Source organism: Astatotilapia calliptera, chromosome 19 (assembly GCF_900246225.1).
Source record: "Astatotilapia calliptera chromosome 19, fAstCal1.2, whole genome shotgun sequence".
Classification (NCBI taxonomy): domain Eukaryota; kingdom Metazoa; phylum Chordata; class Actinopteri; order Cichliformes; family Cichlidae; genus Astatotilapia; species Astatotilapia calliptera.
In genome coordinates, this window is record NC_039320.1 from 895,999 (window position 1) to 923,699 (window position 27,701).

The 27,701-nt window shown below is 39.7% G+C and overlaps 1 protein-coding gene across 1 annotated transcript in view; it reads right to left on the reverse strand.

The window, feature by feature from the left end:
- akap6 (A kinase (PRKA) anchor protein 6) overlaps nucleotides 1-27,701 on the reverse strand; it is a 223,063-nt gene that overhangs the window by 34,040 nt on the left and 161,322 nt on the right. The window contains exons 16-17 of the mRNA XM_026151733.1: nucleotides 26,828-26,974; nucleotides 14,491-14,751 (exon numbers count right to left, since the gene is read on the reverse strand). Coding sequence (XP_026007518.1) covers nucleotides 14,491-14,751; nucleotides 26,828-26,974 — 408 coding nt within the window. The remainder of the gene's footprint in view (nucleotides 1-14,490; nucleotides 14,752-26,827; nucleotides 26,975-27,701) is intronic.

A 27,701-nucleotide genomic window follows, 5' to 3' on the forward strand; every position in this document is an offset into this window, starting at 1 on the left:
TTCATCTACTTCCATATGAATAGAATGAGGATTATTTGCCAAGATTAGATTACTGGATAGATTACTGATGCTCACTGTGTATTGACCGCAATGAACGTAGTAATAACTACAGATGCTGCCACTTAAAATGGGCGGCTCATCAGTGACGGGATCGTGACGGCTTCCCGAATGAATTCTGATCGATTGCCGGCTGATGGGTGGCCGTAATGATATCCCCCACCGAAGACTAGGATGATGTAATGATGAGTAGTAACACCGCTAAGTGTCATTGAGTTAAACCAGTAGTAATGTCTTGTGTATCCACCAGGGGGAGCAGTGTGGAGGCAAATTTATTTATTTACAAGTTTGCCTCAATATATAATTATACTTTTAAAATTTGTTCAGTGATTCTATAATTATGACAGAATCAGCATGTATATAATATATTGGTATCGATACATGTTTGCAGCAAATACAATCCAGGTTGTGCACATCAAACAAGCCAGCCAGTGATAATTATTGCTGACTTGTGTATCTGAACATAAAATCTTAAAATGATTCATTCACTGCACTGCTAATGTTGTCATATAAAATCGGAAATTTGAACTCGCTTTGATTGAACTACAATATGTGCGTGTGCGTGTATTCATATCTCTGTGGGGACAAAAAAATTGGAAGTTTATTATACTTGTGGGGACCAAAATCCTGGTCCCACAAGTTTCAAGGCATTTTTGAGACTCAAAATGTGGTTTTAGTGACAGTTTATGGTTAGGGTTAGGGAAAGCATTATGGCAATTAGATGTCCCCAGAAGATACCCGACGTGTTTGTGTATGTGTGTGTTTATTCGTGCCAGAAATATTTGATGCTTTGTTCTAAATATTTCTGATGATTAATAAGGTCAGTGAAAAGCTGCTGTAGAAGTGGACCATGAAGCTCTCGCGCAGTACTAAAACTTTTGGTAACTCTCAGCATTTACGCTTTCAAATAAATTAACAGTCATAGCGGCAACGATCAGAGTCATGCCTGCTTACTCAAGTTGTCTGCCGCTAATCTTTGTCTATCACCTTTAACATTTATTTTAATACTGTGGTTGGAAATTTTTGCACTGTGAAAAGGACACTTGAAATCCAACTGGCACATGTCCCACAAATAAGTGTCCAACCTGCAGTATTTATTTGTATATTCATTTAGTTATAGGTGAAAAAAACTCCATGTACAAACAGGTAGCAGGGAATTAACAGTTATTAGTGTTCAGCCTGGTCTTTATGAGCACTTATACTCTCTCACTCAAACTGTCACAAAAATATAATTTGTTTTCAACGATGTGGTCGGGAGAATATTAACAGCTGATACCGATTTCGTACATTTTCTATATCGTTTCTTGGGATTGTGCAATCAAAGCTTTGTCATCATCATATGACCCCTAGAGCTGAAGTAACCAAAGGGATGATATGATGTAACTGTGAGAGCAAGTACGCTACTCCTTGAAACAAATTGAAGGTTTCAACAGAAAACACAAAAACTGAATATCAAATAGGAAAAACTTACATTTATAGAATTCACATAGTATTGTATAGTACATGGAAAAAGCTTTCCCCTCTAAGGTTTGAGGAAATGTTTCACAAAGCAGCCAAAGAACAACTTTGAAGCACCTTCTAGGTGAAAGTCTGACCTCTCTTATGCAAAATGTAAAGAAATTATGGGTTTTGTGAATTATATCAACTTATTATATTAGATTTAAAATGATGTTTGCTGGAAATAGATTTGGTGATTTGCAGTGTAAAATGTCTGAATGATCAAACTGAGTGTAAAGCTTTATCCATTTATTTTTTTACATTTTCAAAATGTAAGTTTTTATGTTTTAATGGGTGAATAGGTTCACAACAAAAGCTATCAAAAGAACAGCTGTTTCAGCTTTATTTATATAGCGCTAAACTAAAATGTGCTATGTACTCAGTGCGCTTTATATTATAAGGCACTGCCCTGACAAGAATACTGTCCAAAACTATAACTATCCAAGTAAGAGGTTTTTTTTTTAAAAGAAAACAAACACCATCTCCTGGTTACACTCTTCAATTGGGTGAACAGGGTGTATTTATGGGGAAAAGTCGATACGCCCCAAGAGAAGAAAGGGGGACTCCCAGTGACTGACATTCAGCTGACATCTGATTGTCAGTTAACAGTCAGCCGGCAGTCCTCTGGCTGAAAGTGGCAATTCTGAGTGGCTGTATTTGTATCAGGTAACACAGCTGACTATTAAAACCAGGTTAGACATTATTGTCCTTCACATCATTTCTGTATGGAGAAACAACTGTATCTGGTTATTGGGAGGGCTTTTAACCTGAATTAAAGGTTTTTATGTTTCCAACTACTCCTCAGTGAACTCTGTGATTGTCTTTCCTTTAAAACACACGTGAAGTTGCTTAACTAATATGCACTATATCACCTTATAAGATTTCTCCAAATGGGTCACACCACATTATGGAATGAGACTCGATGTAATACTTCCAGTGACTCAGAATCCATCTGTTTCAGGCTCACTGTTTTTTAACAGCACATATAAATGGGCTCTGAAAGACAGCAGGATTCATTAAGGGCTTTTAGAGCAATTCACTGAAAATGGAAGCAGACAATAAAGTAAAACGTACCTCTCCCACTCACTTTACCGCTGTGTTTGTCAAATTTACAGCAAAACCTGGAAACCCATGTGCATTAAAATATTAAATTAATACTCACTGACAATGTGAGAGCTTGACGCCAAAGTTTGGGTTTTTACTCTGACATCTCTCATGATAAGGACAGAGATCAAAGGTCAGATAGTTGTATGATTTCATATTGCTCCTATCCAAAAAGAGTGATAGATTTGCAGAGATTACTGCTTACAGTTCATCAGTGTCCATCACTGTTTATGATCATCATAACCACTACAATGAATAGAAAACATATTAAAAATAACAGTTTAACAAGAGTTCAACTGTATGGCTGGTAATGTTTCCCCTGAAAGTGCAAATCTATTTGCCTGTGTGTGTGTGTTTGTCAGGATGTTGGACCCCATCACAGCAGGATCAGCCTCATCAGATCTTAACGAGTTAAAATGTGATCCTGAAGATGCCAGCCAAGGTTGGAAGTGCTCAAGCAGCGGGGCTATGGGGCTAAAAAAGTGAAAGCATTGCACAGTTGATATGAACTGCATCTCCTCTAATGCTTTCTTCAAATGCTTAAAATGCTCATATTTAGCCATTAAAATAACATCTTTACAGCCTGATATAAACTAGCACTGTAGCTAATTCATCCATACATAACAACTCCATGGGGGAATTTTTTTCCATGAATTCAATCTAATTTGATCCTGTTAAAACAAAAAATTAAAACATCTAAATCAACTGGAATTCTCTACAGCGTTTTCCTGGTGACTTTTGAAGCAATTTTAATGGAATTATCTGACAAACAATATGACGAGCTGGGAGCTACACCTCATCCAGATGACAGAACTTCTAGTATTTTCTGTATTTTTTCTCAGCATTTTTTAGCAGATATCTGTATCTGTGCATTGTACGTGTATAGTTTATGGAGCTTTTAGATTAGATTTAGATTTACTTATTGTTCTTTCAGAAATTCCATTTGTGCCGATGGCGATGGTCTGACAAATATATCCACAATAAAGATATCTCAATTACACAAGAAGAAAGTGCCACAGTGCCAAAAGTCAAAACTATGTGCGCGTGACACCCCTATCATACCACATCATATCATTTACAGCTGGATTGGTTCAGCAGAGTTATACCACAAGATAAAGAAGACCTCTGGGCACAAGATGGGCTGTTCCCTCCAACCCAAGGAAGGTCAGAGGTATTCACCATGAAGAAGGTGTACTATATCACTGAAGATATCTCACCCTTTTTCCACCACTTGTGACTCTCAAAGTTGGGTCATACTGCATTATTGCTGACCTGCAATCTTACCATCCATGTTAACAATCCTACTGAGTTTGCTCTTACTGATTACTGAAAGTGAAAAACACCAGGCAATAAAACAAAAAGTTGGGATACTTTCTGCAAATGAACATTAAATAAAACACTGTATACTGTCCGCTTATCCACATCAAACTGTCTCGGCTTCTGCATTAAGTATTACCATTACATAAATGACAGTGGTGTTTGAGTCCAAGTCAGGTTTTCATCAATTGTATCTAAAACTGTATCTAAATATTTATATGGATTTACAACTTGAATACAGTCACCACCCAACACTACCAATGCTACATCAAAATATGTTTCTTTGGTTACCTTGGTGTTTAATTTAAGAAAACTAGCATCACACCAAGTAATAAACTCATCCAGATATTCAGGATACTTTGTCTTATCTTCTGTGTTCAAACCAACAATCTCTGAAAGGACAATTTAACAAAGACATCATTAAAGTCACCAGATGAATTAGTCCCACAGTAATTAGTACACAGAGTAAACAAAGCTGGAGATATGACACTCACCTGTGGTAATAGTGGACGACACTACCACAGTGCGTTAGCGCTGTAATCAGCCAGTCACAAACAACTCAACCCATTAGATGTTTGTGTGTTCTAACCTAGCTAGCACTGGTTTTCCACCTTCTCTCCCAACATTCATGGTCATTCAGGGCTTTGAAGAACCCCAACATGGAAGCAGCCAAAAGACTAGCATTGAGGCTGTGAAATGAACAAGTCACATTCATAGGCTGACAAATGTTTGTCTGCCTGTGGACAGATTTCATCCATCGCAAGAAAGTCTCTAGTTTAAAACCTGTAATTGGTAATTGGGTTAGATTGGTCTGCTAGACAGAATATCGGATTATAAATGAAGCCTTTATTTTAATTGGCTGGATCACAAATACAGACTTTAAATAACCAGTAATTGTTTGGCAGTATTCATGCTCACATGCTGAAATCAACATTATGTTGTTATTCTGAGTGCAGGCAGTCTTCTCTATCCGTACATAAAGATATGTTGCAAGCTAAAAACATGGTGATAAAAATGATATGCAGTCTAATTCTGAAAGTCCCAATATGTGGCAAGCCTACCTACAACATGCAGTAACCCTGACATGAGGCTGGAGATAAAATACTGAGTGAGTGTTTGATTAAAGGAAAGTTTTAAAAAACACCTCTGTGACAGAAAGCTCTGGAGCCTTCACGTGAAAGTCAAAATGGATTACTGCTGACATCATCAGGTCTTATTATTGTAAGTTATTATCTGAAGTCCCTTTGCCCGCTCGACATGCGGCGACATTTTAGGGATGAAAGCTTTACTCTTAAAATATTCAGCAGCAGTAAACAAATGGAGGATATATGAAGTCTTTGTGAGTGAAAGCATTTACTGTTCTCACTAATGCAGCAGGGAGAACGCACCGCGGCCAGTTAAAACGTTTCTATCAATAAAATCCAATCTGCTTCTGTCTCTCTGTATTTCCCTGTATATTCATCTATCCAACTTTCTCTCTTTTCGCTTTTTCTTCCTTTCTTCCTGCATCTCTCTTTAGATGCTGTTCTGTCGCTCTGTGCTAGTGTTGCCAACACTTTCCATTTTCCTCCACCTGACCACTGAGGTGTTCCAGTGTTCTCTTTTCTTCCTCATCCTAACCTTTTGTCTTTCCCACCTTTGCCTTTCACCCTGTCTTGTCTGCATGCACTTTTATATGTTGCTGTTATAGCAGATTTAAATTGGTTTGCCTCGTGTCTCTGTCTCTTTCTCGATCACCTTACTTGTGTCTCTGGAGCCCTTTCAGCTTTTTGTCACGGATTAGTGAAATAAATGTTGCGGGATGGAGTCAGTCAAACATCTGAATACTGGAAGGCATGTTAGGCTTAAATGGTCATGGGACTGAATCTTATATAGCTGCTTTCAACTTGGGGTTCAGTACCTTTCCCATATTTAAGCATTGTTTTTTTTCTGTCACTTTATTGTCTTCAAAAAATACGATGAGTGGAAAGTGATGATCCACAATGTCTGTCAACTTCAGTAAACCCTGCAGACTGGACTCAGAGTATCAGAGGCTCACAAACAGTAGTGTATACCATGAACTGAAGGAACAAGCAGAACAGATCAGAACATAAACTGTTGCAAGGTTCTTATATTTCTTCATTTGTGCTTTAAGCAAAAATGCAAGTTGGTATTTATTTATTCAGCAGTCAGTGTTGATCTGTCATGTTTTAATTGTTCGACAGCAGCGATGTGATGAACACTACTAGTGTCAGAAAGTGTCTCTGTCATTCAGCAATCCGACACATATACGTTTTTTAATATGTAGTAATTACTGAGTACCTTATTTTAAATACACCCTGCTTTTCAAGGTCTCCTCGGCTGTATAATGGAGGAAAGATATCAGACTGCGGCGTCCTTAAATAAATACCTGGTTGGTTATGAAAAGTTCAAACTCTACATGACAATAAAATGTGTCAATTAATCTCCTGTTCTGTTCTTCCTCTGTCTTCATTACTCTTCACTGGCTCTTCCTCTCTATGGCCATCATCGCCTCTTTTTCAGTTTGTTTCTTGATGGTTTTCACAGCGACTAAATGATAATTGTCTTCTCCTTTGTCGTGGCCGTGATTTTCTCTTCCATCCTCCTTCCTTTTGCCGCTGACCGCTCTTGTCTCTCTCTCGCTCGCTTGCTTTCCTCACTTTTCCGGTGTCTCTCTACATCCTTTTGTCTTCAGAGCTTTCTTCTGCTTCTGTCTCTATGCTGGTTTTTGATTCTCCCTCTGTCTCGATTCCTTTAGCTGATGAAAGAGCCGAGTGTTTTCTTCTCCTCCTGAGCAGATGAAGATGAAAGTCTGATCTGTTTGTTGACGCCGTTACCGTGGTAACGTCTCACCTGTTTGCTCGCCTTCAACCCCTAACGAGCAACTCTTAACGAGAAAACACCTCTTCAAAACATCAACAAGCGCGCGAATCAAACACACACGTACCGAACCGAGGCATAAACACAAACAGAACTACAACTAAGAAACACACAGAGACGGGCATAATCAAAAGACACACAAACACACAGCAGCTTGTGTTCTTGGCAGGGAGTCGGTGGATCTTTAATCCTCATCATGCAGCAGGTATCGATATCAGAGCCTCGCTGTCACCTTCTATTAGCTGCCTGAGAGACACTGAGGGAGGGGAGGTGGGCTATGCATGTTATGGAGAGAGGTGTTCACAAAAATATACAACGAAAGGATGGATATATTCAAGTGATTCAGTGAGTAATTAATTCAGGCTTTAAAACCTCCCGATTTGAGACATCTAATCGAGCAAAGAAGCAAATGTTTAAGGGGCAAAAATGGCATCTGGGTGAGACAATTTATAACAGAAAACTTTGCGAGATCTTTCAAGAATGCTCATTCACGTGATCATTGGTCCTCTGTTTGAGAACAAAATCTCTGCCTGCCTTTGCAGCATTTCTCAGCATCGTAGCCAGCAAGAGTAACTTTTAATGTGAAGCAATGTCTCAACACTATCTATCAGCAACACTATCTCTAACCCAAGGCAATCCGAATATATATTTTTTTGTAATTAAATAATTCACCCAAGTCGTTGCAAACACAAAATAATCATTCTAAATAAGAAACAGCAAAAAAGCTGAAATGCAGTAAAGATGTAGGTACTAAAGCATTTCTAGCAGCAATGTGCAGACATTTTAGCTTGTTAAGACAATTCAGTGCTGTCAGGCATCTAAATGCCTCCAAACTTGACAAAAAGCTGAAACAGAACTAGCCACAGAAGTCGCATAACAGATGGTACGAGCCCGACAGAGGCCTAACCTCAACATCATGGAATCAGCCTGGGATTCAGAAGACAGCCTAAATCCACAGAACTCCAGAAAGTTCTTTTCGAACTGTATACTTGTTGAAAGAGTTACTGATCATATGCCTGTAAAACCTGTAAAGTGGGAATTTTGTAAGAGATACAGGGGGGAAAAAACTGAAGTTCACACTGTGTGCAAAAATGCTCAAATTCAGCAGTGTGAGGTTTTCAGATGGAGTTGGAATCTTCACCCTGGCTGCCATGTATAGGTTTACTGCCAGTTTTTTGCTCTGGCAATGAGACTACTTGCGACTGCCACAAAATATCAGGACTTGATAAACCCAAACTGGGTACCCGGGGCAAAACTGAACTGTGTTCTGCTCCAGAGATCCGTGACGGTCTGGAGTCCTGGGTAAGATGCCAGATTTGCCAAGTTTGTAATCCAGTCTTGTATGGAGTTGTCATTTAATTATTTCTATATAATTGTTTAAATACACGTGAGGTGGTTGGAATACATGTGAGGAGCATGGTGTTTAAAATAACAATGATATGTTGAATAAGGGGAGTTTTATGTAAAGAGGGTTTACAGCTCTTCAGTTGGCTCTGTCTCTTTGTCTAAACAAGGCCCCGTCCAAGCCACAACAGATCATGTCACAGTGTTTGGAGGTGCATTAAGTGGAAATGCATAGCGACTCCATTTTTAATTTTTTGAAAGGAAAGAGTAGGATTCATGCATAGAGACAGAGACAGGCACATGACACATGTAAGTTGTTTTGGAATAATAAAGTATATCACAGAGAATCGTTGTAATACAGAATTGTGTGCTGGTTTAGAATAAGTCGGGATATAGGTGGGTATGTGTCGATATAAAGGGGGTATGGGTCATAAGTCTTTGAAAGGGAGAGAAAGGATGGACTTGTCATATGGTGTGTGTGTGTGTGTGTGTGTGTGTGTGTGTGTGTGTGTGTGTGTGTGTGTGTGGTGGGGGGTTGGCAAGAGGAAAGAAAGCTGAAAATAGAAATAGCCCAACGAGGAGGGTGGGAGGGCCGGAGGCCAAAGAGCATGATTAGAAGGGTCTGTGGGGGGACGAGGGGTCCATGGGTAACAGTAGGGGAGGACAGGTTCATCTACTATCGACGGCAGGGGAGAGAGGGAGCAGCTGAACAGATAGCAGCACCAGGAGAAAGAAAGAGATGCGCTAAGGACGACAGAAAAAGAGAAAATGACAGGCAGACACAAGGAACAAGGGGAGACAGGAAAAGCCCGAAAAAAGGACAGTCGAGAAAGAGATAAGGAAAAAAGAGATGTAAATGGAAATAGAGACAGGTAGGGAGATAAGACACAGAGGAGGTTCACTTCAGAGGAACGAGTTAAACACTCACACTCGTATCCACCTATCTGTGCGAGCATCTGTGTGTGAATGTGTGTGTCGAGAGGTCGCCTCCTAACAGTGTGTGTCTGTCTGACAAAAGAAACTGACTTTGAACATGGATACTTATCCGTTTCCGAGACAGACGGAACGAAAGTCGACTTATAAACAGATGCATCTACTGCGTTATTGTCTTTATACTATGGAAGAACAAATATGTTTTTCCTACAATATCGACATTCCCAATCCTTTTTGAAGGAAACAATTCTTTCTTAATCAGAATGAAATCCTGTCTTTCCTTGAGGCTGAAACAAGTTGTCAATCAACAGAAAAAATGATCCCCTGAACAATCATTTAACAGATTTTAAAAGCAATGCACCCATATTGAATCAGTACTGTGCAGTGAAAACCGACTATTTCTTTTTTTATGTTTATCAAGTTTTATTGATTTGTTTTTTTATGTTTGTTTTGAATTCCTGTAAATAAGAGTGATTTAAAAAAAATAATTCTGGTATTTTCTAATCTTTTTACTGATTAATGTACCAGATAAAGCAACCACTTTCTTTTGGTTTGTGTTAGGACTTTTGATCTGACTGCACTGATGATACTAAATATAGCCAATTAGATGAGCAAGAAGCTGCGTGAAACCCACTGGCAGGCAACATTTAACTTTCAAGAAAAAGCTGTTAGTGTGTGAGACTCATTTTTAGCCCGCATACCTGTACACACTGGAGAGCAGGTGTGTTTTGTAGCTGTGAGTGCTTTCCACTGTGCATATGTGAGACCAAGTGTGTGTGGGGGTTCAGTCTATTAATTCTTGGTGTGTCCAGGCCCCACAGCATTTCTACTACAATAGAGAGTCATCGGAGGCCCAGGGCCTGCCGGAGGAACGTCTGGCTGACGCCGTATCTTTAAGGAGCATTAATTCAATTAAGAGCCAGGTTATAGACAGCCAGGTGGAGGAGGAGGGGTGGCAGCTCAGTGCAAAAAAAGAAAAAGAGAGAGAGAAAGGGACAGAGAAAGACAGCTGATATTTAGGAGACGCTGACGATACCAAAGACTGAAAAATACGGACTGAAATCAACTCACTTCTTCTGATAAACATTTCAACAAGGTTCAAGCAGTGGAACTGACACACTGATACACTCCCTGTTAAGGTTTCTCCTTCACCTTGTTAGTAGAGCACTTCACTTAACTTCTCCCTTAGCAGTAATCTACACCAAAAGACTGAAACATTACAGCTGTAGCGTCTACTGTTTAAAGACAGCATCCAGGGCTGGGCACCTCTGACATTCTCCCGGTGGGCCAATGCAATTTTGGCCAATGGGCCAGTTTAAAGGACCAGCCGTACAAGCACCGATAGCAGCTCACTCGTTCATTTCCATTACTGAGAGTGGATTGCCCAACCAAATCTATTAGCAGCAAAGCAAGTGATGAAGGTGTTGAGAAAACTTTTTGTGGACAGCGTCATCTGCAGACAGTTGTTCTTGAACTCTGGAACCACTGTGCTGACTACAATAATAGACTATATAACATTTCTATAATGCAGAAATGTGTCTGAACTGTACATTTACCTGTGAGGATGCATATGTATTTTCTCAATGTATGCTGTTGTTTTTTGCATTTGTGTGTGTGTGTGTGTGTGCCCGTGCGACCCCTGCCGACCCCCACTGCTTTCTCATATAGCCCTACAGTAATAGGTTGCAGTGCAGAAATCGAACCCATTTACGCGTCCCAACACCAAAAACAGACAAATGATCGCTAAAATGGAGTCGACTTCTCTTAAAATTGAGCCCCCTTTTCTCTCTCTCTCTTTCTCTCTCACGCTCTCTCTCTCCATACAAATGACTGCTATCAATATTTCCAATCTTCATTTCTCCAGAAGCTCACGGCCTCTTTCTGCCAAAAATCAATGGCTTCCCACTGAGAGCTGTGACAAGGATCAAAAGTGAGAGGCTCACTTTCTTCAGATAAACTCTCGTTTCTGTACAGTTTCATCATTTAAGCAGCCAGTTTGTGTTTTGCATTCACATCAACTTTACAAAAAATTGACCCAAATGGCGTTATTTTTTTGTGATGAGAAGCAAAGATAGTTTGTGCTATTTGGAGATTTTTTATTAAACATTGGCAATCTAATAAACATTAGCAGGATGGCTTTTTCAGAAGGCACACCAGGCTTTACCTATACTTCTTTTTTTTTCTTTTTTTTACAACAACACCCAAACAATACATCATTCATTCAAAAGAAGAAACACAAATGTACAGCATCCTGACGTCTGCTGATAGAAAATAAAAGTCATCTTTTTTACTTTGTGGCAAATGTGTTATAGATATTTGTTTATTTTGGGCTCCTATTGATAACTTGGAGGCTAAATTCCATCATGCAAACTATAAAAATGTTAATGCAGGATTGGGAATAATGGGTATTCTTCCTTTTTGTGGCCCATAAACAGGAGTGGACACCTGATAGCTGACATCTAAAGTAAGCAAACAGAAATAGAGTTTTATACTTTAGTAGCACATTCCTTTAAAAATATGCTTAATAGTTATTTCTATTTATATTTAAACCCTGCCCAGGTTTTTTTTTACATTCCTAGACTTGAAAAAAGGTTCCCTTGTGTAGTGGTCGTACACCACAATAGAGCTAGTAATGATGTATGTAAGTTAGATGCTATCAACATGCTTCCTTCTAATAGGTGTTGATAAAAAAAGACTACTTACATTACAAATTCTGAAGCCAAAAATGATGATGATTGAAAGTAAGCCCTTACAGGACATTTCATAACTAGTTTTAGACACTTTAGAAACCACATTTATTTCTGTTTACTAGAAATATTAAAGCTATCTTACCACTCAGATCTACTTCATGAGGTATGACCAGGTGGGTCATTCCAAGGTTCTATCACGCTCTTATGTATTCCCTTTGTACACTCAACCCGAGGCATGAAATGCACAGTTACATGCATACATGCACAAATATGCTCACTTTACAAACTTTCCCAACTTTTTAGGCCTAAGCTCAAATGAATAAAGATTACGTGCTGCTGATTCTTTTGCGTAAAAGCTGTCACAACCAAAGAATCTGAAAGGTTACAAAAAGATTAAAGTTCTACATTCTTAATCACACGGAAGCAACTTTTTTGTTTCAGCAGGGCTGTTTGTCTAGTCGTGCTTTCATTTCTTTGTGTTACTGCAGTCAGCTATATGTTTTTATGCATTCATTTTTAATGCATGCCTCTGCCTGAGTCTCTTTATTTGCATATGTGTGTGTAATTTAACTGTGCAGCATTTATGAGCATAATTCAAACGTATATGAATTAATGTACTTCTGTGTGCATGCAGTTCTATATCAGTGGGTACACTTACACGGTGATTGTGTGGATTTGCGTGTGTGTCTCTGGTTGTCAGTCACACGGCAGGGCTAGGCTAATCAGCGCAGCTAGCTGTTCGCTGTGTGATGTAGGCTGATTAATATCCTGTTAGTGTCCCGTGGCTTTTAAGGTTAACTGCTGTTTCCTCTATACATCCATCGCTTCAAAACAGCCCTGCTTTCATTTGGCCTCATTAAGACGATGTATTACTATACTTAGCAACAACACAAAGACACACACACACACACACACACACACACACACACAGTCACAATGTTTTCTGTTAATGCTCGGTGTTGATTTGCCAAAGCTTTGTCACATATTTGCAAAAGCTAATGAAGAAAAGTGACAGTGGACCTCAGACAGAACCTCTGAATGCTTTACTCACACACACGCACACACACACACACACACACACACACGCACACACACACACACACACACACACACACAGTATGGATCTATTTGCTGTCACTTTGTTATCTTGTGTCTTTGTTTCTGATGATTTGTGTTTGAAAACTGTTAGTTTATCTAGATTCATATTTGTATACAAAGTCAAGTAGTTGAATTATTTTGTTGCTGTTTTTGTGCCATTAAATACAGAAGCTGGTTTATCAAAGGCAAGAAATGTTATTTTGAATAGTGAACTTGGTAACCTTTTGGAATAAACTCAACTGATTGGCTTTTTCTTTAGTCATTTAACTAGATACTCATGATATACACACTAATATCAAGTAAAGTATTAGTTCAGGCAGAGACGAGTGATGTTTCCATCTGCAGTAATTTATAAATGGACACGTGTGGGCAAACTAAACTGAAGACTACACTGGATCATATGATTACTACTCATCTGTCCATCTTGGCCAACTATACACCTGAAATAGAAATTTTATTACCCCAAAGTCGACCTTTTCTTTTTTTCTCTTTTTTTTCTTCTTTTTTTAAAAAAAAAATGCATTTTGTATTTAACCATGTTATCTTTGTCTGATATTAAAATTTGTGTGATGATCTGAAGCATTTAAGTATTAAAATATGCAAAGAATAGCACAGCAAAAAGGGGTCGAATAGCTTTTTAGAGCCCTGTACGTTCAGCTATTCACAACAGATCACCACGGCGGGTTCTGTAGCATCACATGTTTGATTTGTCAAATTTTGATGCTAAATGCCCTACCTATCACACCTGAAATAGAAATTTTATTACCCAAAAGTAGACTTTATAAAAGTTCCAACATTGAAAAGGTATGTATAGTATTTAGCAGCAGGTGATACAGCATAAAAAGCCATGCTGTGTCACCTGCTATCTGTTCTTATTCAATTGGAGCATTAATACCATCAACATATCGTCATATTAATCAACGGATGCGGCAACGCAAACTGGGTTTTGGTGTTAAAAAAGTACAGTGACAAGATTACGTGTAAAAGGTGACAATTCAGACATTTTTTTCTGAGTGACCTTGTTGCATAAGAGGCCCTTTCTTAATGTGCAACATATATAGGGAGGAGAAAAACGCACCTGTCTTATTTTTTGTGCTTGATATTGAAATGAAGTGGCTGCAACTGAGTTTAGAAAACTGCTGAGCTCTGGTTAAAAAAAAACCTTAAAACTTTCAAACCAATGAGCATTATTTGGGGATTACGGTCACACGCTTTTTGCCCTGTTTAGTAAATCATGCCCTGTGTGGAAGGTGTCACACCAAATATATTATCAGTAAGATATCAAACCACACTCATCTTCATTTATTGTGATTTCAGATACACATCTGTAAAGTTGGTAGTCTGACTATAGTACTTCTCTGTAGGATTACATTTAGTCACGAAACAAATCAAGGGAGTACTTTGCTTAATGAAGGTGTACTGAGAAAAAAGTTTGCCATGATGAAATAAAAGAGCTTGATATGTAACAACTGACTGCTGTAGGTTTCTACTATTAGACTAATATAATCCTAATTTAACTGATATTGAGGCAAACATCCGAAGAGACAAACCGAGACACTTTCCTTCCTACCTTGAAGCTCTGGAGCTGCTCTGAAGCATCCTTGTCCTGTCTGAGGCAGGAGTTAAAGATGAGGAGTTCAGTGTCTCGCAGCCACGCCTTCAGCTCCTTGATACGGGCCTCCAACTGCTCCAGAAGTGAGTTGGTAAGTGGGGACAGGGCTGATCGAGGGTTTTCCACAGTGACACCTCGACCTCCAGCCAGCTGAGCTTTTATGTTGGACGACTGGTTTTGCTCAGACCTACCAGGTCCTGAATGCTTGGAGAGGATTTTCTGAAATAAGAGAGAAGAGTCCGGGGGGGAAAAAAAGGAAAAAGTCAGGCAATTACATTGAGGACTCCTTGTTATGTCAATACTCCATCATGTAAAGTAGCATATCAATCAATACTCACACAGCTATTAATCATCTACCTTTATAAATGTGCAGATCAATAATAGGGATGTCATGTATTCTGCGCCTAGCTGCAAGTGTGAAGATTACATTTTCAGTAATGTCATTGATGTCAGTGCTGCTGTTCAAGATGTAATAATATAATCATAATGTTCTTGTTGACATGAGATCGTGTTTACATTGGGGGGTGGGGGAGGTTGCTGGTTTGCTCTCACATACAATACTGTACAAGTTAACTGGAAATTAAAAGTAATTTCATTTGATCTAATGCTCTACTGATGCTGCGAACACAGACTGTGCATGGATTTACAGCTGAAAGGTGCTACTGGAAGGTTAAACTGGAATATTTCCCACCCAGTCACAGATCAATCAGTGATATCGTACAGTCCCATTGGTAATCGTTTCAATTACTAGTTTCAGAGTTGAGTTGACTTCAAACTTGGACTGTACGTCATCATATTTTCTAATTCTTGCATAAAATGTCTTGTAGAAAGGTTACATTACTTTGCTGTATGTCTCTCTCTATATAATTATAATATTTCTCACATTTCTGCATTTCTTGATGTAAGAAAAAATCTTTAAAGTTTTATTTTTATATAATAACACGTTTAGACAAAGTTTCTAACGGTGTTATCAAAACTATCAATTAGCTTGTTGTCATCACAAACCTTCTGTTGGGAATGAATAAAACTCTGGGAATATGTCTGGTGTTTTTCCAGGTGCAAACAGATCAGCTGCTAATTCAGAGCTTCTAGCAGCTTCTCCTACAGAGTTGTGATATTCACACCCAAAACAAAACATCATTTAGACACAATACAAACTGAAAGAGGGTTTGGCGCGGAGCAATCACGGTTTCAAATAGGAACAACTGAAAACAACAAGAGCGCGACTCAAAGTGTGTGTGTGTGTGTGTGTGTGTGTGTGTGTGTGCTTGTGTGTAATAAGCACTGCAGAGTAATTTTCCAACCCCTGTTGATCACACAGTGAGACACAGTAAGCCGCTGAGAGAGACTATTCTCCAGTTGGAGTTCAACAAGTGTGTGTGTGTGTGTGTGTGTGTGTGTGTGTGTGTGTGTGTGTGTGTGTGTGTGTTTCTTAAAAGTGCTCATCAATACAAAACAAACAAACTTGTGATGGCCACCAATCACAGGCTCAAGGCAGAGACCAGGCCATGATATCAGCAGTAACATTCAGAGTGTAACATGCCAAAGGAACATAAATAAATACGTTCTTCGTTTTTTTTAGCTTTAGCTTCAATTTGCATGTAGGAAAGTAAGATTTACTATACAGTCCAAAAGAGCAGTCTCGTCAAGTCTGAATCTTCCAAAGTTGTCCTTCTACATTTCTCCAGTTTGGACACACTCCAGTTTATTTAATCTCATACACAGAACACAATTGATTGATAAAGACGTAGCGCTAATGCTTTTGCTAGGTTATCTTCATGTTGTCATTACTAATTATCTAATACCTAATATTTTCTCTTTGAATTTTTCCTTGCAGGAGCAACTCAGTACGGCTGACCTCACTGCATAACTACAAATGTTCTAATAAAAATGATCACTGAAAACCGCTGAAAAATGACATCACTACCAGAACCAACTCCGTTACATAAGCCACGCTCAGAAAACCCACAAAAACACTTTGCTACTAGCAGTTGGCAAATAGGGAACAGTAGTACATGAACAGGTTGTCAGGATTAGCAGATAGGAAGATCATACTGCCATGTAGGGCTGCCACGATTTGTCGACTAGTCACGATTACGTCGACTATCAAAATCGTCGACGACTGATTTAATAGTCGACGTGTCGTTTGAAGCTTTGTAAGATCGCAAAAGACGCAGGAATAAGTGGCAGGATTTAAGAGTGTAATAACGGACTGAAACAGAAGATGGCAGCACAGCATGTACAAGGATGCCAGCTGCCGTTAAACCCCGAAGAAGAAGAAGCAGCTGTGTCCCAGAATTCATAGCGCGGCCCAGCTTAGTTTCCAACAATGGCGGTAGCTAGTTAGTTTTAATATTACTCTTATTATTCTTTCTGGGTCACAAAATAAACGTTTAACATATTTTCAGGCGAGAATGTAGCTGTGTAAACCTCAAATATCTGCTCAGTTTATCAGGACACCACATATTTTCAAAAGCGCTCCGACGTTTTCGGAGACGTCTGTTACCCACTAGCTCGATAGCTAGCCGGGGGCTAGGTCACTAGCGCCGTGAGAACACCGGACTCCCGGCAAATTGTTTTCAAACCCACCGCCGTCTTTCGCGACTCAGGTTAAATATATATGAGTCACTTAGATAAATTAAAAATGTTATTGTTTGGCTTTTTTTTAGTATTTTATTTGTTCCTGAGTAAATCGGTTTGGCTGAGATTAAAGTTATAGTTTTTACACAGCTGAATAAACGTCAAGCAGACAGCTGATTATCAGAAGTGTGAGATGCTGGAGAATATACTCCGGTGTCCTGTTATATTTTAGATAGCAAGGAGTTTATTAAACTTTACCGAAACAATCTGCAAATTTCATTAAAATTGAATAAACTATCATCTTGTCTTTATTTTTAGTTAGCACCTTAAAAGCTTAAAGCTGTAAGCTAATGATAGTTATATAAGAGCAGATGCTGCTGGTGCAATAAGCTGTAGTTTTACGTCCAGTGGATGATGATCTGATTAGTCGACTAATCGCATAAATAATCGGTGACTAGTCGACTATCAAAATAATCGTTTGTGGCAGCCCTACTGCCATGTTTACTTTAATAGAAGAAGTTATAATAACAGCGATTATTCTTTAATACACGCTAGGAACTGTTTGCGTCTTAAGGTGTCACCAATGTCACAAAACATCCATACACTAACAATGTGGCATTTTCACTTTGAAAACAAACAAACAATTTTATTGTTTGCTTTTAAAGTTTTAAATGGCCTGGCTCCTACCTACCTGGCAGACCTTCTACACTTATACACTCCACAACGTTCTCTCAGATCATATGACCAGTCACTCCTTGCTGTCCCCATGTCGAGACTGACACACCGGGGCTTTCGCTGTTGCGGCTCCCATGTATAGAATAAGTTGCCCCTCCATATTAGGCTGGCATCAACATTTGATTTTTTTTCCAAGGCATTTTAGGAGTAATACCAGAGTTAGTTATTTTATTATTCGTCTATTTTATTCATGTTTTAATATTTACTTATTCATGTTGATCTTTTCTCATTTATTTATTTATTTTATTGTGATTTTATTTTCTTTGTCTGTTTAATGCATATTTTTTTTAAACTTTTATTACTGTTTCTTACTGGAAAGTACTTTGGTCTATCATGTTGTTTTATAGTGCTCTATAAATAAAGTTGGATTGGAGCAATTTTAACCAGTAAGCAAGAAAGTTGAGTCCCAAGGTTTGGTCTTATACTACATCATTCTCAGCATGTAAAATACAACAAACACAACGACTACATCCTTCCATGTTTCCAAATAGCTGGCAAACCAGAAGTAATTCTCTTTTCATACCTTTTGGTTTCTGCAGTGGGAGCTGTACTCTGTATCTTGTCCTGTTCAGGGTTCATAATGCATTGTTTGGAAAATTTCAAGGTTCAGATAGCTGCTATCTTGAAGTTTCCACTATGACTGTAACAAGCAGCCATGGCAGGAATAACAGAACACAGAGTTGCTCCTGAACAAGCCCAATGTGGGTTTCTGTTGTTAATTTGCATATATATATTAGAGATGGCACGATACCACTTTTTTATGTCCGATACCGATACCGATATCATAAATTTGGATATCTGCCGATACCGATATGAATCCGATATAGTGTTTTTTAATCAACAAAACTGTTTTTTAAATATCTTGCTGCATTTTGTATAAGTTCATACTCAAGTTTAAAACAACAACTACACTAAAGCTATTCTGTTATACCTGTATGCAAAAAAAAAAAAATTTCATAGTTCAGCAATACTGATCAATCTAATAAACTTAAACCTACACCATCCTCCCTATTCTGGTATTTTAAAGAGTACTTAGCATAAATATTAAGCAATCTAACTAATAGGGTTCCAACTCCCAGCAACAACAAAAATAAATAAATAAAAAATAGGGAACCACCCCTCACGCTCCACCTCATGATGCTTAATCGACGTAATCAACCTTAATTTGATGCAGTGTGAAAAAAATGCACAGAAATCAATTATTTTTCAAGAAATATTAAATAGATTCAACATCTTTCTTCAACAAAATTGCAGACTGTACAGATGGTACCTTCCCAAAGGAAAAAGTACTATAGCTTACTAGGGTATATATATTAGACTTAATAGTCACTATATACAGTAATTGACTTCTATTCATTTTACATCAAATTAAAACTTTGGGTGTCAGATAATTATTTATTAAAAGCTAGACATTTTAAATGAGAATAAGAAAAAAGTATGTCTTTGTGCCCCCTTTTCCCTGTTAATGCCCTATCGGCCCCCCTGGCTAAACTTTGCTAGATCCGCCCCTGCACAGTTACCAGCCGTCAGCTACGTAGAAAAAGATCCTCGAGTAGAAAGTAATATTAAATACATTCTAACAACAGCTGATCAAGCTTAAACGTGCTGCTGTTGTTCAGCCGCTGGTTTCCTCTTTCTGGTGCAAAGTGGGCCAAAAGCAAACTAGAGACACGGACTCGCGACAGAAAAGCCGATCAGCTGATCATTAGCAGTTTCACGATTGAAGTAGCAGCCGGAGAGGCAGTCGCTTGTTAAGCTTAATGCAGGAATGCTTTACAAACATTCAGAGATGGACTTACACACTTGCTTTACTTCTCTCGGGGATAACTTTGTCGGAGATGAAATGCGGGGTTGCTAGCGAAGCTCCAAATGCTATCCAGACCACCGACAGGTCCCGCATGCCACAGCCGCTCTATCACGTGATGCATTCTGCTACAACGTGCTAACGTGTTGCAAGTTTTGTGAGGTGCTTTCGTGATATTTAATGGATCGGATTACATTTTTTATTTTTCTCCGATATCCGATCCAGTAATTTAGGTCAGTATCGGACCGATACCGATACGTAATATTGGATCGGTCCATCTCTAATATATATATATGTGTGTGTTGATACAAAAGGTACTGAGTCATTAGTATAGGAGAAAGCACTTTAGCTGAACTCTGGCAGGTAATAACAACCCATTAGACAATGAACTACTGCAACAACAGGACCCCAAACAGTCAAGTGTGCAGTTAGCTTTGTGCTAAGATCATGAATGTCTTCTTAATTTGACGGAGAGAACAAGAAACAGAAAGAGAAACGAGAGCAAGATAGCTCATATCCAAGGAGAAATAGCTGCCATCAAGGATGTAATTTAAGAGACATAAAGAACATTTTCCCAAGACAGCAGGCAAAAACATCTTTTTTCCTAAAACATACATTGGTGAACATATTCATATCACAAGGCAAGACGACCAGCAGATCTCCAAATATTTGTTTGTTTGCTAAAGAGCTGTGAAGCCTGATTCTCAAGCTTAAGCTCAAGCTCATTTCATTCCTGTCAGCTCTGCCTCCACATTATGTGTATAGTATCCAGTGTATGTACTGTAAATACCCATACACATACAGTTTGACCTTGAACAGCTGCAAAACCGCCCCCCAAAAAAATCTGGCTGCCAAAAAGCATGACAGAAAAGATGAAAGCTAATTTACAACCTCTTTATTTCTTCATCATTCAGGTTGTGTGTGTGCGTGTGTTTGCTATGTCATAAATTCTTCATAAGGCCAGGATAGTTCAGAGGCGAGACACAGGACATCAATTCCAGTTAATTCCCAATTTGTGTCAGAGCACCAGATGCCGACGCGAGCACCGACAGGCCCGTTAATACGCCACTGAGGCGCCAGGTTGGAAGGGTGAGGAGAGAGCAAAGGACCGAAGGAGAAGAAGACAGAAACAAGTGAGACCTCTGACATATTTAACATAAGCTAAAATTTAACACTGCAAGAAATAGAGTGATAAAAAGTAAAATGAAAGGAAAACAGGGAAACAAATATCAGAGGTAAAGGAGGAGAAATAAATGTGATTGGGAGGAGACAGAAATAGAAGAAATAGAAAGACTGAAAGTTTGGGTGAAGACAGAAGAGGTCCCTGTTCATCCTGCTCACCTGGCGTTATTATTAAGAGTGCACATTCTTCTTAATAGTGTTGATACAACAGGTTGCGTTTTGGGAGGACATGGAACCTTGAAAAACAATGAAACCTTTTTTTAATCAAGAAAGAATTCTTTAGGCTTCAATCCAACATCGGAAGGATCAGAAAGAAACCTGAGCTTCCGGGGAAATCGCGTTCAACAAAGGTAGTACAGAACGAACATAACTCATCACAAAAAGTAACAAAATAATTTCCCAAGCAAAAAATAAACTTGGTTCCCTGGTTTACAGTCCTCAGCACTGCCATTAATAAAGGCTTTGTTATAGGTTGTTTTCGGTAGCGTGTTATTCTTTGTGAAAGAAAGTTGTCACTTAATTTTGCTAAAGGTTTGTAGGGGTGCAGAGTGGGGTCATGTTAACATCAAAAAAGATCAACTTAATGATTTATTGGCAGAAAATCGAAAAAAGACGTATTACTTAGAAACTATGATTCTTAAAAAGTGTGGTGGTGGTCACAATTGGCCTTTAACCTTTACTTCAAGATCAATAGACTGATCTGAAGGTCAAAGTGATGACCTCTTCTTCAAGGTCATCTAAGGCCAAATTTGTCTTTTATCTTTAAAACTATGCTGAACATTTTACTGCCTTTGTATTGGCAGCATTTAGGAAATGATGCTGGTGTATGAGGATTATAAACAACACATTATAGTCTGAATCATATATCATGTCATATTTGACCTCTGATCTCACTTTTACATTTCACATCTGCCTTTCATTCAAGTCGACCGCAAAATGTGTTACATCTTTAAAGAAAGGATCGTCAAGAGAAAGAGAATGAGCTGCCTAATTAGTTCGAAATACATTTATAATATTATTATACTTAATGTTTATATAAAAATACAATGCTATCCCCTTAAAAGTGAATATTGCCAAGAGAGTGAGCTGCCTTGGCATATGTTTAAAGTTGGTTAACATAGTATGGTTATGGACAATTATCTTGGGGATCGATGTTAACTTATAAAAATTATATGCATTAAATCAATAGTAGGATTATTGTATCAAATATAATCTTTGCCACTACATATTTATATATGCATAGTTGTCTGAGCCAGTGCTGCACAGTATGTGTTATGGCAAGCAGACAGTTTTGTCTTATGGAGCGTATGTTAAGTCCCTGCTCCAATGACAATGATGCCAGTTACCCACAATCATATACAGTGGGGCAAAAAAGTATTTAGTCAGCCACCGATTGTGCAAGTTCCCCCACTTAAAATGATGACAGAGGTCAGTAATTTGCACCAGAGGTACACTTCAACTGTGAGAGACAGAATGTGAAAAAAAAATCCATGAATCCACATGGTAGGATTTGTAAAGAATTTATTCGTAAATCAGGGTGGAAAATAAGTATTTGGTCACCTCAAACAAGGAAAATCTCTGGCTCTCACAGACCTGTAACGTCTTCTGTAAGAAGCTTTTCTGTCCCCCACTCGTTACCTGTATGAATGGCACCTGTTTGAACTCATCATCTGTATAAAAGACACCTGTCCACAGCCTCAAACAGTCAGACTCCAAACTCCGCCATGGCCAAGACCAAAGAGCTTTCGAAGGACACCAGGAAAAGTATTGTAGACCTGCACCAGACTGGGAAGAGTGAATCTACAATAGGCAAGCAGCTTGGTGTGAAAAACCAACTGTGGGAGCAATCATCAGAAAATGGAAGACATACAAGACCACTGATAATCTCCCTCGATCTGGGGCTCCACGCAAGATCTCATCCCGTGGGGTCAAAATGATGATGAGAACGGTGAGCAAAGATCCCAGAACCACACGGGGGGACCTGGTGAATGACCTGCAGAGAGCTGGGACCAAAGTAACAAAGGTCACCATCAGTAACACACTACAACGGCAGGGAATCAAATCCCGCAGTGCCAGACGTGTTCCGCTGCTGAAGCCAGTGCATGTCCAGGCCCGTCTGAAGTTTGCCAGAGAGCACATGGATGATACAGCAGAGGATTGGGAGAATGTCATGTGGTCAGATGAAACCAAAGTAGAACTTTTTGGTATAAACTCAACTCGTCGTGTTTGGAGGAAGAAGAATACTGAGTTGCATCCCAAGAACACCATACCTACTGTGAAGCATGGGGGTGGAAACATCATGCTATGGGGCTGTTTTTCTGCCAAGGGGACAGGACGACTGATCCGTGTTAAGGACAGAATGAATGGGGCCATGTATCGTGAGATTTTGAGCCAAAACCTCCTTCCATCAGTGAGAACTTTGAAGATGAAACGAGGCTGGGTCTTCCAACATGACAATGATCCAAAACACACCGCCCGGGCAACAAAGGAGTGGCTCCGTAAGAAGCATTTGAAAGTCCTGGAGTGGCCTAGCCAGTCTCCAGACCTCAACCCCATAGAAAATCTGTGGCGGGAGTTGAAAGTCCGTGTTGCTCGGCGACAGCCCCAAAACATCACTGCTCTCGAGAAGATCTGCATGGAGGAATGGGCCAAAATACCAGCTACTGTGTGTGCAAACCTGGTAAAGACCTATAGTAAACGTTTGACCTCTGTTATTGCCAACAAAGGTTATGTTACAAAGTATTGAGTTGTATTTTTGTTATTGACCAAATACTTATTTTCCACCCTGATTTACGAATAAATTCTTTACAAATCCTACCATGTGGATTCATGGATTTTTTTTTCACATTCTGTCTCTCACAGTTGAAGTGTACCTCTGGTGCAAATTACTGACCTCTGTCATCATTTTAGGTGGGGGAACTTGCACAATCGGTGGCTGACTAAATACTTTTTTGCCCCACTGTATGGAGATGACAGGACCTGAATAATATAGAGCTTAACTGCGTAAGAGAAGCATTTTCATCATGTGGGTGGGAAGGCGATGATGGGAAAGATTCCCATGTTTACAACTTGTGCTTACTTCTGTCATCTAATTACTCAAGATGCCAACCTCTAGTCTCTTTACTCATTAGTGATGATTTAAGCTAAACACTAAGAACCTGCAGGAATGGACAGCTGTGGCGTTTTTTGGGCATTTGCTTTTTCAAAAGCTGTTTGGTTTCAGTTCTGGTAACTGTGACATGCTAATGGGGTGTCCACATACTTGCAGAATTTGAAGAGGTGACGGATGAAGGAAAACCAGGAGAGCGAGTGAGAATGTGAGATTAAGAGCCCCCAACCTGATGACACACACACAAACTTTAATGCATGCGTGGGAAATGGCATTCAGAGTCCAAATGCCTCCCCGTCAGTAACAGAAGTTTAATCACAGCCTGGTTACTGTGGCGGAAATACACACGATGCAGAGAGAGAGGCAGAGAGAAAGACTCATCTGTTGCTGTTGTTTAATTTCTAAAATTGAATCCGTTTCAGCAAGGTTGATACATATGTTAATGCACACACACACGCACACACACACTTCCAATAACTTTTATGAGTGAGGCAATACTGTGTATGTGTGTGTGTGCGTGTGTGTGTCATCATTAGGGACTACAAGGAAATGACGCGCACACACGCAGATGGTGTTTGCTCCTCTGTTGCTTCTCTCTGTTTGTGTGACGTGCCACTCGGTCGACAGGAGACGGTTTGTTTCTTCGGAGGAACAAAGTCACATCGCTGCAATTTCAGCCTCTTGACGAGCCGTCGCCAGCTGTCACCCCACCGCAGACCTGGAATTAATCACCACGCCGAGGTACAGACAAACAACTGCCACCAACGTACCCATTAGCAAAGCATGCGGAGCTCACTTCAGTCCTTGGAATGACCCAAATACAGTACAAGACATACAGATGAAAGTTGTTTCAGGTGGTTCAAGTCTATTTAACTTTTTCACAATGAATATCAGGTGACCTCCAGTTGGCCACGGACACTTTGGAGAAAAAAGCTGAAGAAAACTACTAATTATAACCTACGATAGGTGAAATCCGCGAAGTAGCCAACTTTATGTTTTACAATTATTATAGATGTTTTAAGGCTGTAAAAACCCTCACTACACTTTTCTCAGACAGGCATGAACATTTTCACACTTTTCTCTCTTGTCTCAAAGTTCAAACCTTCGTACAAAAATAAGTCCAGTGTTATAGAATGAAACCAAAGGCACCCGCGGTTGGCTTTGACAGTGCAAAACGTTTCATCGTTGACCATGTTGTGTTTGTTGGGGAGAAAACTTACAAACATACAGTACAGCACTTCAGAGTCACACTGCTAACGATCGAAGATTTATGTAAATTTGACAAGCTGAACGCATTCTGTACTGTACAGGAGACAGAGCACGAGATTGATTGACAATGGTCTGCAGCCAATCAAAAATCCGCGAAACAGCGAGGCTGCAAAAGGTGAACGGTGTTATAGCGAGGGACCACTGTATACAATTATAGATAAGTAGGTGTATTATCATCAATAGAAGTTTAGGGTTCTACTGACAAATGCAGCACTTCATCTTCAGGTGTCATTAATGTTCAACCACCAACAGCAGAAATGTCACCAGAGAGATCACCAGTCACTACCTCACAGTGCAGAACTGCACTCTCCTCTTATCAAGGCGCTAAAAAGGCCGGCCAAGAGATGTAATCTTAACTTCCCCAGCCCAGGAGTTACTCAGAAGGCATCCTTGCAGGACGCCCAAACCACCTCAATGCGCGCCTTTTGGTGTGAAGGAGTAGCAGTACTACCCTGAGCACCTCTCAGATTGCTGAACTCCTCATCCTATCTCTAAGTTTTGCTTTCATTCCCAGCTGTTTGTTTAGCACAACAGACCAACGCACCGTCTGCACCATTGCAGCCTTGACGCCACTCATGAACAGGACCCCGAGATACTTAAACCCCTCCACTTGGGCCAGTCACTCATCCCTGACCCGGAGTAGACACTCCACCCTTTTCCGGCAAAGGAAAACTTGGCTGCCAACTGCTCCAGTCTGAGCTGGAGACCATCACCCGATGAAGGAAACAGAACCACATCATCTGCAAAAAGCAGAGATGAGATTCTAAGAGCAACAAAGTGAAAACCTTCTGCCACTTGGCTGGACTTGTCCATAAAAACCATGAACAGAATCAGTGACAAAGGGTAGCTGTGAAAGAGTGAAACACACACCAGGCTCGAGTCCAACTTATTACTGGGAATGAGGACAAAGCTCCTGCAACGGTCATAAAGTGGCACACATCCCGTACTCCCAAAGCACCCCATACAGGATAGCCAGAGGGGTTTGGTCTATGTATCGAAGTACATAATTTGTGACTCACTGTGTGCCTTTCATCAAAAGCACACACTGATAACTTGCCAAAAAAAGGTTGACTCATCAGAAGAGCTTTTCTGGTTGATATGGACCAAAATATTAACTCAAAGCTTTATCTTCAGATTTTTGGGATCTCAGAAAAATAAAAACTGTTATTCCTACACTGGTTTTCTTTAGTGTGTGTGCATGTCTTCAGAGCTGTTACTGTGTCCAATGTGTATTAGAAAGAAATAAAGCACGGTATACTTTATGGCGAATGTGTTTTCTGTTTTCTAAGTCACCACTGTATGATGTATCCATTTAAAGTCGTAGATTGATCTGTCTGTCTGTCTGTGCATTCCACTGCACAGTTAAAGGCCATGGTGGCAGCAGGGCTCCCTAATTGAGACGACACTAATTATCATCTTCATGTTCTAGATTGGATCAGTGCTGATTAGCCTAAAATTAGACACACAGACACACACACATAGAAACACAGACTTATATGCACAGTCTCAACAGAGTATTACTGTGATATACTATCTCTGTGGCCATGGTGCCACAGTTGCACTCCTGTATCTTCTAAAACTTGGCTCTACTGTGTCTTACTGTGCGTGTGTGTTACCTCCAGCTGTCTCCACATGTGTGTCAGGTTGTGTATTTTGCAGTGGAAGCTGCTCGGTAGTTCAGTGCCACTCCTCTTCAGAGACTCGGCTCGGCCCAGCAGGTTGGTCTTTCTGCTCTCCATCATCATCAGCTCAGTGTGGCTGCTCTGGATAAGGAGGACACACGTATGAACAGATACAATCCAACTTGACATTTAACTCTTGTTTGGCAGCTGTGTGAAGCACACTAGTTAAAAAAACAAACTCGGGATTCGTTAATATAGCCTTAATTAATGGTACCACACTGACTGGGCATTTATGCTCGTCCCACTCCTACATGTTGACCTTTAAATTAGCCACAAATTTTCCTTCCCTTTGAAGGAGACTGCTCCATATTTTTATTCTTGAACTCTATTAGAGTTACCTTGCTCGATACTGCATTCAAAATAATCCTTGTTTATCTCCTACTCGATCTTTGTGCCGGCCCTCATTAATTTGCTGTCAGCAACAAGCTGTTTTAGCTCCTTTCCTTTGAGGTCACCCTCCTTTTAAGCCAGCTTTCTTTTTATTGGCTGCCCCTTGTAAAAATAAGGTTTGTTCATCAGGTCGGTGGGGCTGTGTGTGCCTGAGATAATTATATTAGGAATACCTGATCTTATTTGTAAATCTGAGCTATTGGCTGATACGGATTACTTGCACATATGATGACTTTAACCTGGCGCATAAAAAGCCACTTTAAACATGGGTGTTACTTGCATAGCTTCAACCACACCTTTAATGCACTTTACAGTGTTGAAATAATTGATAATGTGCTTAACCAGCTTTTAAAAGGCAGTATGGCTGTGTAATTCACCGCTGTTGATTAGTACATTCAAAATCACGTTCCACATTTCC